This window comes from Mesocricetus auratus, unplaced genomic scaffold, assembly GCF_017639785.1.
Source record: "Mesocricetus auratus isolate SY011 unplaced genomic scaffold, BCM_Maur_2.0 Super-Scaffold_100011, whole genome shotgun sequence".
NCBI lineage: Eukaryota > Metazoa > Chordata > Mammalia > Rodentia > Cricetidae > Mesocricetus > Mesocricetus auratus.
Genome location: NW_024429195.1, coordinates 83,716,118 through 83,730,212, shown reverse-complemented (window position 1 = coordinate 83,730,212; position 14,095 = coordinate 83,716,118). Strand labels below are relative to the sequence as shown.

At 47.8% G+C, this 14,095-nt stretch overlaps 1 protein-coding gene across 4 annotated transcripts in view; it reads left to right on the top strand.

Annotated features, from left to right (window-relative positions):
• Nucleotides 1–13,566, top strand: part of Rfx4 (regulatory factor X4) — a 147,443-nt gene extending 133,877 nt beyond the window's left edge. For all 4 annotated transcript variants that reach the window (XM_005083789.4, XM_040755194.1, XM_040755193.1 and 1 more), the window contains 3 exons: nucleotides 1,397–1,559; nucleotides 3,011–3,149; nucleotides 11,982–13,566. In XM_005083789.4, coding sequence (XP_005083846.1) covers nucleotides 1,397–1,559; nucleotides 3,011–3,149; nucleotides 11,982–12,254 — 575 coding nt within the window. In that variant the 3' untranslated portion in view covers nucleotides 12,255–13,566. The remainder of the gene's footprint in view (nucleotides 1–1,396; nucleotides 1,560–3,010; nucleotides 3,150–11,981) is intronic.
• Nucleotides 13,567–14,095: the final 529 nt, after the last annotated feature.

The window sequence follows — 14,095 nt, the reverse complement described above, 5'->3', positions numbered from 1 at the left end:
ATTGAACTCAGGACCTATGGAAGAGCAGCCAGTGCTCTTAACCTCTGAGTCATCTCTCCAGTCCTAACAAGCTAAATTCTTATATGCAAACTCTTCCTTTGTCTTTCTGTAGAAGTTTTAAAATAGAAATGGGTTTATACAGACAATACAGGATTTTGGTTTATTTCACCTTTTTAAAATTTACTTTTATTTTACATGGTGCATATGGGTATTTTGCTCACCTATATGTAGGCCAGAAGAGGAAGATGGATGCCCGGGGACTAAAGTTCCTGGTGTTTGTGAGCAGCCATGTGGGTGCTGGGAATTGAACTTAGGTTCTGAAAGAGCCATTTTAATCATGGAGCCGTTTCTCCAGCCCCTGATTTATTTTCTCTTAAAATCAGCATGTTAGTTCATTCTCCAGCTCCTGTGTACCCAAAGGGATACTGAATACTGTTCCTTAAACCTTGTAAAACAGGGTTTATTTCTGCTGTCTTAATATTTAAAATTTATCAGAAATTAAGTTGTCTAATGAGTTTACTGCTTTTAGAAAATTTTAAAATTCTTACAAAAAATCTAACCATCATAGTAAAAAAAATCAACTGGAGCAGTAAAAAAAAATTAGCCTTTAGAGAACCTTTGTCAGCCCCTCCCCCCACCCTCGAAATCTTCAGGTTCAGGCATCTAGTTAAAAGACAGTGAGTGGAATTACCAATGTGTGTGGGTGAGGTCACAGGATAACCAACCACCAATCTTCAGCGAGAGAGCCCAAGGGATCTACTTACTTTACTCAAAGCAGTTTGCTGACTCTGTAACACCTGTTGAGTTGAGCATGAAAAGTTCATTTGCAGTGCTTGCCTGAACCACACTGTTCCAGGCTTTGCATTCTTTTTTTCCCTCTCTTCCTGTCTTTCCCATCCTCTTCTTCCTCTTAAGGTTTTTTTACTGAGTGTGTCTGGACAGACAAGCGCTCTCCTAAATGCCAGGCTGGGCAGACTGACACACGCCTAGCCTCACGGAATTTGCACTCTGGTGTGGGGCAGGCATGGACAGGAATCAAACCACATACCTTCCAGAATGGGGAACTGAGTATTGACGTAGGTACCACAAAAACCTACAACACACCGAAGGGGCCTCACCTAGTCTGGAGTTAGCAGACCATGTCTCTGGACTCACACATGAAGACTGAGTGTGTAGCAAGGGAAGAATGAGTATTCTAGGCAGCGGAAGCAGTTCTCTGAGGAAATCGTTCTGTGGCTAGACCAGGGCTGCGGCCGAGACTTCTGGTAAGGTGAGCCGGACCAGAGAATGCCTTGTCATGAATGATTTTGGCATCATCTTAGGAGCAGTGGGAAGCCACTGTAGCATTCTAAAGACAAACTGTTAGTGACCAATGTAATGTCATCTGTCTCTGTAGGAGCAATGCAGTCATATACGTGGTCACTAACATACACAGTGACGACAGCTGCTGGGTCCCCAGCTGAGAACTCCCAACAACTTCCCTGTATGAGGAGCACCCATGTGCCTTCTTCTTCTGCCACACACAGGATCCCGGTCTACTCCCACAGAGAGGAGCATGGGTAGGTGACTTGCTCAGCATTGAACTTCAGAAGGGTTCAGACAGTCGCTGTTTCCTCAGATTACAGGACAGGCTACCCTCTAGTTAGTCTGCATGCCTTACTCAGGTATAGACTTATGGAACTGTCTGTGTCACCCCACAATACGCAGATGAGGAAGGAGGGAGGGAGGGATGATTGGCTCCGTAGCCCCCCCAAGGCAGCTGGCAAATTGTGGAAGCCCGAGTGAGCATGTCTCCCTCCAAAGCCGAAGTTCATCCATCGCACCCCTTCCCAGCAGCTCCCCGAGGAGCACTCTGCTCACAGTGTGTCCTTGTGACTTTGGATTCTAGTTAGAGGTGGCCTATCTCACCTGCAGTAGGGAGGGCTCTGGGTTCAGGGAGCCCCCACGGCTCCCAAGGGTGCTCACATGGGTGGAGGTGCCACTGTGAGGACCAGCCTGTACATCTGTTTAGAAGTATTGCCGCAATTTGAGCAGCCCTTGGGCTGGTGCTGTGTCTATCAGGAGTCACCGACTATGCTGCACCCACTGAGCAGTGGCTTAGAACACTCTTGACTTAGAAAAGAACTACACAGAGCAGGGAGCCTCACCTGTAGCTGCTTGCAGGCCTGCAGACTGGCTATAGAAGCCCCCACATACCTGGGGTGCAGGGGTATCCCAGGCAACTCCCACACAGGTGGCCCAGCAGAAGATGGAGGGCTTGAAGGTGTGCACAGGCCTGTAGGTCAGTATGTGCCACAGTTCGGATCCCCTGGGATCTTGACAGTCATTATTCCCTGAGGCATTCCCCTACATAATCATACTCTTAGACGTGTTTTTCAGACCTTTTTTTAACCTACAAGGATGGTAGTATAGAGAGAGACTCCTGTGGTCTTATGATACACAGTCATGGTAGTGGCAGCCACCCCGGGTGCATTAGGCGTTGCCCTCACAGGAGTGGCCCTACTGTAACCCTGTGCGTCATTTCTGAGATGTGAGCCGTGAGTAACTCCAGATCACCTTGCTGGACAGTGGCAGGGTCTGGCTCGGAACCAGGGTCTCTGGGTTGCTTCTTCTCGCCATTGAGTTCCTCGGGCTCTTCACCACCACTGCCCAGCAAGAAGCCCAAGAAACACAGAAACACCAAGTCCAAAGCAACAACTTTCTCCCTGTTTGACTTCAGGCTTTTGGCACAATGGGAGGAGAGTTTTCCATCACAGTAGTGTTTTAATCAAAGCCAGGTTCCATCCCCTGAGTGCACTCTTGCCAAGAGTGCCACGGGAAAAGGAAAAGCAACCTGGGGTTTTAGACTCCCCACAGCAAAGCCACCAGGGTGGAGTGGAGGGAATCAAGTAGAAGGAAACCAATGGTGGGGGGGGCAAAAAGAAAAAAAGGATGAGGTTGATATTTTTAAGGTGTCAAACTGACTGTTCTGTTATGACTCACAGTATTCATTGTGTCTGCTGCGTTTCAGGTACACGGGAAGCTATAACTATGGGAGCTATGGCAACCAGCATCCTCACCCAATGCAGAGCCAGTATCCAGCCCTGCCTCATGACACGGCCATCTCTGGGCCACTCCACTATTCCCCTTACCACAGGAGCTCTGCACAGGTGAGTGTAGGGGAGGAGGCCTTGCTGGCTCAGAGTACTTGGTGCTCAGTGAAGTCAACTAAACGCAGTTAATAAGTCCATTGTATATGCCACCTGTAGGTCCCCAAGGCAGTCAGCTCATTGTCCTCAAGTGGTGACCTTGGGTGCTTGTGCTCATGTTTCACCTTCTCTTATACATCCAAGCTGCTTAATGGCTCTCTTAAGTTCTTGACTCTCTTGGGCCTCTCTGAGGGACCCAGATAGCTACGTTTCTGTCGGCCCTTTGCCTCTGTCTCCCTTCCCATCACTGCCCTCCTGGGTCCACCAGCATCTCTGCATCATGACAGCCGGTCTCCTGGTTCTCCAGGTGTGTTCACGTCTGGCCCACATGGAATCTTAACCACAAGCATCCTGAAGTAGGCTCTCCCTCGATTACTCTCACCCATCCCAGCCTACAAACTGAGCCCTGTAGAGCCTGGGGTGGCGGGAATTGAGGAATCACCTGGATTGCTACTGTTGGACATTCTAGTTATCTGGACACCTCCTATGTGTTGTTCCAAGCACAGCTGATGACCAATTCCATTCAATTGTTTGGGTTTTCTGTTTGGTTGGTTGGTTGGTTGGTTGGTTTGGTTGGTTTATTTTGAGACAGAGTCTCTCTCTACATAGTCTTGGCTGTCCTGGAACTCACTATGTAGACCAGGCTGGCCTTGAACTCATGGAGATCCACCCCCTCAGCCTTATGAGTGCAGGGGTTAAAAGTGTGTGCCACCACACTCAGATTCAATTCTGTATTCTAAATTGTCCTTGGCATCCTGGCTGCCTGCCTTAGCTCAAGGCCTTCCTCCATGTCTAACCTAGGTAATAACAGATCTTCATGACGGTCTCTGTCTCTAAAGTTTTCCCTGTCTGCAGCTGGATGGGTCTTTTGAAAGGAAACAGACAAACAACAGAAACAAAAACAAAACACCGAATCTGGTGTCACATTGCAGCCCTTTCTTCATCTTACTTCTCAATATCTGGTTCCTCCCTGGCTGCCCTACCACCCTCTGCCCATGGAGAACCATGGCAGCTGTGCACAGCTGCACCGTGTGCACTCCACAAACCAGCTTCTTCATCTGCAGGCACTGTTCCCCAAGCTGGGGATCTTTCTCCTCATCACCCAAGCATCTTACGGCCTTGTGGGTCTCCTGAGAGTACCCCCTTCCTTCCTCCAGGCCCTTACCAAGTGCCTGCCACTCTCTGGGCTTTCTCCTTCAGTCACACTTCCCATATCCTGTCAGCCAGTGACTTCTGACCCTGCAGGAGTCCCAAGCTCCTCCAAGGCAGACACTGAGTCTCTATCCCCAGGTCAGGCTCACAGAACCCATCAATAGGTCAGCTTGCTTCTCCCAGATACTGCAGCATGCCTGGCTCTCTGCTGAGCACTTGGCCTTCACTCTGGATAACCTAGAGGAGAAAATGGGACAGAACCCAGCAAGTGTGACTGCTTTCTCGTGCATGAGTACCACCTTCCACTGTCTCCCAGATGTGGCTCTCACTTTTTTGGGTGGATGAAAGTAGCTGTAGGAAGAACCAAAGGTTGGGGTAGGCTAAGTGTAGTTCTGTCTGCTTTGAAGGTTCAGAAGCCACAGGTGGTTTTTGTGCCACAGAGAGAGAGACTTCTCGGGACCCCATAGGATAAGCACGAAGGAGGGCTGTGTGAGCAGGTCCTAAGAGGGCAAGAGCGGGATGGAGGCTGTGTGGAGGCTACATTGCATCAGCCTGCAGCACAGATTTGCCTCCAAGGGGCATCCTGAAGAGAATGTATCCACAATACACAGGCACTCAGGGTAAACAGGCACTTGTTTTGATTTCCATCTCAGTACCAAGGGGAACCCTGGTTTAATCCCAAGACAAGCTAAGAAGTTGATTCCACTAAGTTATCAGGTGGGGCATTCATTAGAGAACCCTGACTGCGTCAGAGAGAGAGAGGCCAGATCCTTGGGTGCCACCTCTCCTGGGAGCAGAGCATGTGTGCTTCCATTGCCCTGAATGCCGAGTTTCTGTCTGGATCACACTCAGCACCGTCTAGGCACTAACTCATCCACTTACCCATCCGCTCATTCCTGCCTCCATGGTTGCTGGGAGCCTGCTCTGTGCGTAGAGCTACAGCTTCCAGGAGAACGGTAGGGAAGGAGGCAGAAGTAGCCTGCTTTGGGGAGCTTACACTCCAGCCAGAGACAGCGTCACCACACCACTGCTTTGGCTCTTATCTCCCTTTCTTCTCTACTGCCTCGTGTCCCTGTCCCAGGAACTTTCAGGAGCTCTTTTTGGAGGTGATAGTTTTAAAACCATCACCATAAAAAGAAGCCAAGTTCTCCTCAAAGCCCACAGAGACCCTGGTGATCCTTTGATAGGTCTGCAGTGTCCGCTTTGGAAGCCACAACAGTACCCACTGGGTCCCTCATCATTCAATAGCTGGTCTCAGTAGAGATAGATGGCCACGAACAAAGCTACAATCAACAGAGACGCCCTGTGTACACAGATGAGGACTCAGCCAGCCTCTACACCAGCTTGCCTTGTGGCTCTCAGACAAGGGCATTTGACACCCTACCATCCCAACACAAACATGTATGTGCATGCACGCATGTGCACATGCATGTCTACACACACACACACGCACACTACACTTTATAGTTCACAGTTTAGTTAGTCTCCATCTGTAAAATGGGGTGAGTAAAAGTTAATTATATTATCTTTGCCCAAGTTGTTGGGTGAGGTTGATACTGAAGTGTTCCTCTTAGGGAAGATCCTTTGTTTCATTTCCCATTACTATTTAAGCAGCTTGCACCTCTGGGCACTTCAAAATAGATGGGCTCATCCATTTCCATAACAACCTCAGGAAGACTGATTGCATTTTCTCCAGGCCTTAAAGATGAAGCAGCAAGGGGCTGGAGAGATGGTTCAGTGGATAAGAACATTGACTGCTCTTCTGGGGGACCCCAGTTCAACTCCCAGCACCCACCTGGCAGCTCACACCCATCTGTAACTTCTGTTCCCGGGCTTCTGACACTCACACAGATATACATGCAGGCTAAACACCAATGAACATTAAATAAAAATAAATCACTAATAGAAGAGGATGAAGCAGCAGCCTCAGGAAGGCCACGTAACCCACTCAACAAAGCACACTTGAGTGAAAATTCTCCAAGTCTCAGCCCCAGCCCCATGCCAGGGACTTAAAACCACTGAGTTGGGGGACAGCAAAGCCTAGAAATTGGCACTAGTATTCTCACTAAATGTCAAGTTCCCAGAGAGAAGACACATGCACATCCAAGTTCTCTGACTTAAGATTGAGCATGCAAGGCTGAAATCCACTGTAGGGCTGAGTAGTCTTAGCTTTCCAGAACAGAGGTCAAGTAGTCTCAATCCCCTGTGAATGGACAACTCTTCACTCTAGAAGGCATGAATGGATAACACTCTTCACTCTAGAAGGTTCACGAGATGAGGAAGAGGTAGGTCTAAGATGAAGAAAATTCATGATCAAACAATGTTTTGTTTTTTAAAGAAATCTACTTGCAACAAGGCAGTGGTGCGGTGCAGGGTCTTAGCCCAACTATGGAAGGTTGAACTGGGAGTCTAGTCAAGCAGGAACTCATTTATTACCACACAACAAACATCTTTTAAAGGAAAATGCCGCAGGGGTGGGAGAGCATCAGCCAATGGTTTTAAAGGTCAGTCTATCACGCACCTAGGCGCCCTACACTTTACCTAGTGAACAGGAGCTGTTCATGCAGTGTCCTCATCTGGTTTGATCTAGTCAACCAATCATCTTTTTTTGTAAACAACTGGCCCATCTGACTTCCCCTCAGTGCCAGCTTTGACTGGTTCGTGTGCCCTACAGTGAAGCACGCATTAATCCCAGCACTCAGGAGGCAGAGGCAGGTGGATCTCTATATTTCTATGAATCCTAAGCCAGTCTGGTCTACAGAGTGAATTGCAAGACAGCCAGAGCTACACAGAGAAACCCTGGCTCAAAAAGCCAAAAACAACAACAATAAAAAAAAGGTACTTGGTTCTCAGAAGATTGCAAGACTGTTAGGTTGGCTTGGAACATACATCCTTGGACTGTGATATTCACAGGCATCCCATAAGTATGCGATCAAAGTAATCCGAAGCCACTCGTTTTTCCCACTAATGTGTGGATGCTTGCTGAGAGTGCTCACTTGTACAGCCCGTGTTTGCTGATGGCCAGTGCGAAGCTGAGCCTCCAGTCCAGCTTGAACTCCCTTAACTGCCGCACTCAGGGATGAGACATTTCTGACCATGTAATCCTTACCCTGTCCACAACCATAAATGTGAGGATGGCCCAAGAGTTCAAAAGTCATGTGATCAGCCAGCATCCATATGGCTAGGTATGCACTCCATGAGACAGGAAAGCAATTCCTTTCTTCTGATCTGGATGGCTCAAGTGCATCACGTGACCAGTTCAATCTTCATCTGCCTGGCCCCAGCCAGCCCACAGCCAGGGGTGCTACCAAATTTTCTTAGGGTACTCCACCTTGGGATGGCATCTTGAGCCAGAGTAAAGGAAAACACACACACACACACACACACACACACACACACACACACACACACACACACACACACACACACACCCCAGAGCTGTCTCGGTAAGGTGTTTGCCTGAGTTTGTTCTCTAGAACCCATGTTTAAAAAGCAAAAAAAGAGCTAGATGCAGTAGAATGTGTTTATAGCCTCAGTACTGGGAAGACAGAGACAGACAGATCCCTGGGCCTCACTGCTCCAGGTCAGTGAGAAACTGTTTCAGATAAAGAAAAAAGGTAGACAGCACTAGCAGAAAACACCTGAGGCTGTCCTCTGGTCTCCATGCACATGCACACACATGCAGACATGTGCCACATGTGTATGTGTGGATGCTCACATAGCAATCAACCATACTGTTGCAGAATCTTTGAGTGTAGAGCTGGTCTCCCTGGGTTCAAATGCCAGCTCTGCCTCTGCTTAGTTCTGGCTTCAATTTATTCATCTGGAAAATGGGGATAAGTTATAATACCTGTTTCATACGGTGTATTAGCCGTGGTCAGGTAGTTAATGAAGATTAGAATAATATCTGGCTCATAGTTAATATGATTTGCATTTATCATTCCCCTTGGTATTCATTATAATCGTGGTCTATTTTATATAATTACACAATTAATATCTGTACTGCACTGGCTCTGCAGAGGCAAGAGCCAGGCTCTTCTCATCCTCCTCATCCTCCCAGGGTCCACCAGAGCTCGGTCCTTAGTGATTGCCCAGGATGTAGTCAGTGAAATGGATGAGCCTTGCTTGAGTGCCAAGCTGTGATGTGGCCTCAAGCAGGCCATTGCCCTCACCTGTACAATAAGCACTGGGGCTTTGTAGTCCATCCCTGAGGTTTTGGGGATCACTAATAGACCACAATCCTATACCCTTCAAAAGTGAGGAACATGGCCAACATATTTTGAAAACTTACAGCATGGTTTCTAAGTGGCTTTACACCAATTCACTTTACTAATTATTGACCCTAAGAGCTCAGCAGCTGTGGACTGGCTGACAGAGTTTGGAGAGCCGTTGTCCTGCTTCAGAAGAAGGCAAGGGGAAAGCTGCTGAGGGCAGCCCCTGGCAGGCCCTGGGCACAGTGAGAGCCGCCTTTCATAGGAAAACAGTTTGCAGTCCTGACTAGGCCACCTTTCACCCCTGCCCAAGCAGCAGGCCATGTGGTGACGGGCAGGGATAAAGGACTCACTCTTCCCTCTCCAAGTGCAGGGAAGTCCGCCCCTGGGGTAGGGAGTTGCTTCCCAAAATAGACTTCCTAATACAGTTCCAAAGAGGCCAAGAGTCAGTCGCTACCAAGATAGACTTACACCATAGTCTCCTGGTAACTACTTTAAACACACACACACACACACACACACACACACACACAAGTCAATAACAACCCTCATGTACTCCTTTCAAGAGGTAGAAACTAGTGATTTATCTTATCTTGAAAAATCAGTAGAAACAGCTTGTGATTTGATCCAGAGGTTGGTAACTTCCTGCCATAGACTCTCAACAAAAGCGCCTTTATTCTGGCTGGAATTCTTGGTACCCAGAGTTTGTACCCGGCATGCTTAGGGGCCTTGCGTGGAGCCAGATGTGAAGTGTGAGAGGTGAGGTGGGCGCTGCTGTGCGGCCTCTGCTCCTCCCAGCGCTACACACAAGTCTTCCTCGGTCACATTAATCATTAGGCCAAGGCGGCAGGCACTTCAACCATCTCCCTTTCAATGGTCTCATACACCAGGGGGTAAGCAGTCACTGACTCATTTGCAATTAGCTGACCTAATGGGACCGAATTTTCCATGCTGGTAACAGAATTGTATTGTCACACTGGAGATATTTTGAGCCAGTCTCATTTCCAGGCATTTGTTCTTTTGATTCTGTGACACAACCTCTGGGCACAGCTGTGCTGAGGGTGCTTGATGAGGGGCAACAACTACACTCTCTGGTGTTTGGTGGGAAGAGTTCCAAGTCCATACTGTGACATTTTACCTACCCAAGCCGAGGCCAGAGAGGCCAGCAGGCTTCCAATGGCCTCGGTCAGCATTCCAAGGCCTAGCTCTGTGGAGGAAGAGAGATCTTGAAGAAGATGAGAGATGAAAGTGGTTTTCAAGTGGTAGGTAGGCCAAGTTTAGGTCAGTCAGATTGATACGGGGAAATTGTGCCACCCAGGTCTGGGTTTTGTCGTGCTCTGTGACACAAAGCATGGTTCTAACTTTTCCCATTTCTGCAATACAAGTTTAGGTTCCATGATCCTGAAGGTTCTTTCTGCTGGGAATATCCCAGCGTACATTCACCAAAACTGACGGGCACCTGTTAGGTGGCAGGCACTGCACCACATAGTGCTCATACTATGAACAGAACAAAGCCCCACAGGAGCATCTGGATGTTAGCCAGTGGGGAAGCAGATGCCAGGCAGGGTGGAAGCGGTGGGCACTTGGCTCCTTGCAGTGGGCTGTCCAGAGAAGTCACTCTAAGACGTTGATCTTTGAGCTGATTGCTAAAGAGTCGGGGAGAGGCGGGTGTAACAGGAACGGGGGAGAAGGGTAGCTTAGGAAGGACCTACGGAAGGACCCTCAGTGTAACCCTAGATGAAGAGGGAGACCTCTATGCCAGCATAGTCCCAACGAGGGGCCCAGGATGACATGCGTCTAGCTGGTTCGCCTGGGGAAGCATCACTGATGTTGTTTTAATATTATCTGGGATCTTGATTTTTTTTTCTGAGAATCTCCATTCACAGGCCTGAGGGCCCACCATGACTCCACCCAGTGTCCTGGGTCCTCATTCTGCACAGCACATGGGTCTGTGCCAGAGCTGCAGATCTGATTTGGGATTATGAAAACCTTGGCATGCTGTCTGCAGTCTCCTTGGCAACAGTACTTGGTCCTTCTCCCTGGAGTTCCCAGAAACCTCCTACAGCCTCTTTCCTGACTGTCCTTTTCTCGTGCAGCAACTGCCCTTTGCTCTGTAAGCATGAGGTCCTACCTGAGGGAAAAGCTCTCGGTGCTCACCTGAGACCCTCTTCTTGAGCTCCGAGTAGCTAGCTGTCTTCATATGTTCCAAGCCTCCTCTGTCTCCTGCTTCCTCTGGGATCCATCTCCAAGAGGCAGAGGGGTTCCTTTGTCCATCTAGACTCTGGGGAACAGCCATTGTCGACAGCAGCACTTCTGTTGTCTGTCTAGGCTTCGTCATGTCTGTCTCCCTCACAGGAGGCAGTCCCCCAATCCCTGGGGGCTCCACTCTCCAACTGTCAGGGAAGACAGATGGGGGGCAGAAGAATCCACACATCCTCTCCTCCGTGCTGCCTTTGTCATCCTTATTCACTGGCTCCTGTCCTTGTTGGCCCTAAGCATAGCAAGGATGTCTTTGTGCTGGCCGGCCTGCAAACTTGAACTCCAAAGGGAGCCTCCTCCCACCCCTCCCTCGTGGTCATTGTAACAGGGCCCTGTTTCCATAACTGTCCTTCTGACAATGAAGAATGTAAAAGAAGACCTCGCTCACTCCTAATTCTCCCTAGAGCTTCTCCCTCCTCTTGTCTCTTCTTAACTCCTTGCTCTGGATTCACAGAACCCAGTCAGCCATTTACCATTTCCTCCTTGCATATCTTCCAGGACTCCAGCGAATGTGAACCCAAAAGAAAGATGTTCTTTAAATGACAGGCACTAATAATAACCTTTGAAGCTGGAGGCTTGCTTTCTCTTCAAAAGCCTGCTTGGGGCTGCAGTTCATGATTGAATTCAGCTGTAAATGCTATTTTTAAAGTCATTGTGTTTTACCTGGTAGTTGCTGTCTTCTTGGGTTGATGGAATAGGACTTATCACTTCTCCGAAGGTAACCATAAAACTTAGCCCATCCAGCAATCACATTTAACTGGACACACTTGCTAGTGTGTATACACAAAGACACACCCACCAGCAGCACCATGACTACCAACCAGCATCTAACACCACCACCACCAGCAGCAGCACCAGCAGCACCACTCCCCGGCTCCCCGTACTCCAGCTGTATTGTCCTCTCTTTGAATTTAACTACTCACAGTGCACAGATAAATCACTGTGTGAGAGGAACACCAGCCATCCTCTGGCTGTGAGAACCCCTGTGACTGTCTCACTGATTGCTTCCCTGGACCAAAGTGCACGTTTGCACAGAAGCTCACTGATTCCTTTCCATCAACTCCTGTGAATGAATAGCATCTTGCAATTTTTAGCTTCAATAAGATTGCCCTTGGGTGCAGGCAATTTCAAGCTAACTTTAATTTTGTTGACTTTCTTTCTCCTCCACAAGTACCCTTTTAATAGTCCCACTTCCAGGATGGAACCTTGTTTGATGAGCAGTACTCCAAGGCTGCATCCTACCCCAGTCACTCCTCGCTGGCCAGAGGTGCCAACAGCCAACGCATGCTACACAAGCCCGTCCGTGCATTCCACGAGGTATGGAAACTCTAGTGACATGTACACACCCCTGACCACGCGCAGGAATTCTGAGTACGAGCACATGCAACACTTTCCCGGCTTTGCTTACATCAACGGAGAGGCTTCCACTGGATGGGCTAAATGACTGCTTTCATAGGAATCCATATTTAATATTAATAATTAATAATAATAATAATAAACCCAATACCCACCCTCCAGAAGACTTTATCTCTATACATGTTAACTCGCGGGCTGTTCCTAAGATCCATTTTCCTAATGAACAAGAGGATGTTCAACATGGGATGAATAGACCTTAGTTCAGAACAGGACTTACTAAAAGTCGCTGGGATTGGGTTCCTGTAGCCAAGCCAGACTTGACTGTATCTATAGAGCACTACCGTGGGCAGGCCAATCTGTGCCTTTCCCCTCTGTTCCATGACCTTGCATGGCAACCACTCCCTGTAGGGTACTTATTTCCTTGTTGACAAAGCTCTTTAGTCTTGAAGGATGGATACTGAAGCCAGAATCTGGTTTGTGTTCTTGGATGGGCACATAATTTATCAAGAGCCTTTGCCTTGCCATGTCTGGCATCTCACTGTACAGTTACCAGCCCTCAGACAAGTTTTCCACCTGCTGGTGTCATCCCTACTTCCTGGAGTCCTAGGGCCAAATGGAAGTTCCTGAAAATGCTAAGCCACCTGTTCCACCCACCTGCCATAGTACCTGCATTGTCTTGGAATGTAAGCACTGTTTTGAGGGACCGAAGAGGCCTGTTGTATATTGCCTTTAGTGACTGACATCTGTAGGGACCAGTTCTTCTATGTACAAGGATTTGTCCTAAGTTTGCACAATGGCTAGCATTAGCAAAAGGCAGGAGAGAGTTTTCTTAAGTTCTGTGTGAAATGGTACTAAGTAGCATTCTCTGCCCTGTTGCTTTGTGAAGCTGGATGGATCAAACTTTCACTTAGCAAGCAACAAGTGTGAAAAAAACTGTCCTGGTTCCTCCATAAGACTAGAATACTTTCCGACACTTTGCTAGAAAAAAAATTCAAAGCTGTGCCTTTGAGTATATACTATACTGTGTATGTGTGGAAATAAAAATGTATTGTACTTTGGGAATTTTTTTCGTAGGTATTTTTTGTCAGATTTGTAGCTATTTGTCAGGTTTGTTTGAGATTAACATAGGTTTTCTTTCTGTATTATAAGATGCACCAAGCAATTATGGTGGACCTATTACCCTATGGGTAAGAAATAAATGGAAATATGACATCGGATGTTTTAGCAAATGTTCTGTAAATAAAATGTTTGATCACACCATCCAGTGTGATAATCATGTCTACAGTTAAAATGGAAATAGTTTTATCTGTACAGTTGTGCAAGATATGAATGGTTTCACTATCTTTACAGTTGTGCAAGATATGAATGGTTTCACACTCAAATAAAAAGTCTTGAAATGACCAGCTTCTGTTTGTTTGTCATGTGCACTTGATATACTTGGTGTGTGTCTTAAATTCTTGGGGCATGAGTAGGCAGAACAAAACTAAAAGGTCTTGCTGGGTGTGGTGGTACGTACCTATAATTCCAACATACAGAAGGCCAAGGGTGGAAAATAGTGAGTTCAAGACCAGCCTAGGTCTGGTCTCAAAAAAAAAAATAAATGGAAGCAAGCAAATAACAACAAAAGCCTTGTATGACTGTATGGTTTGTTTATTCAGTTCCCTCCAACTTGCGGTACAGCAGCCACACCCTCGGGTAGGCCTGCACAGTGAGAGTGTAGCACCATAGCCACTGGAGGTCTGCAGAGGCCCTGTTCTACCACTGGGATCTGCCCTATGCCTGCCTTCCGGTCTTGCAGGAGCATCGTCCTCAGCACCAGCATCGCTAAGCGTCCCCTGGTACCCAGTTGATTATGCTTTGATGATCAGTGGGTGTAAAGATATTTCAAGTGCCTTGCTTTAATGAGAATAAACAGAAGAGTGGATCCCT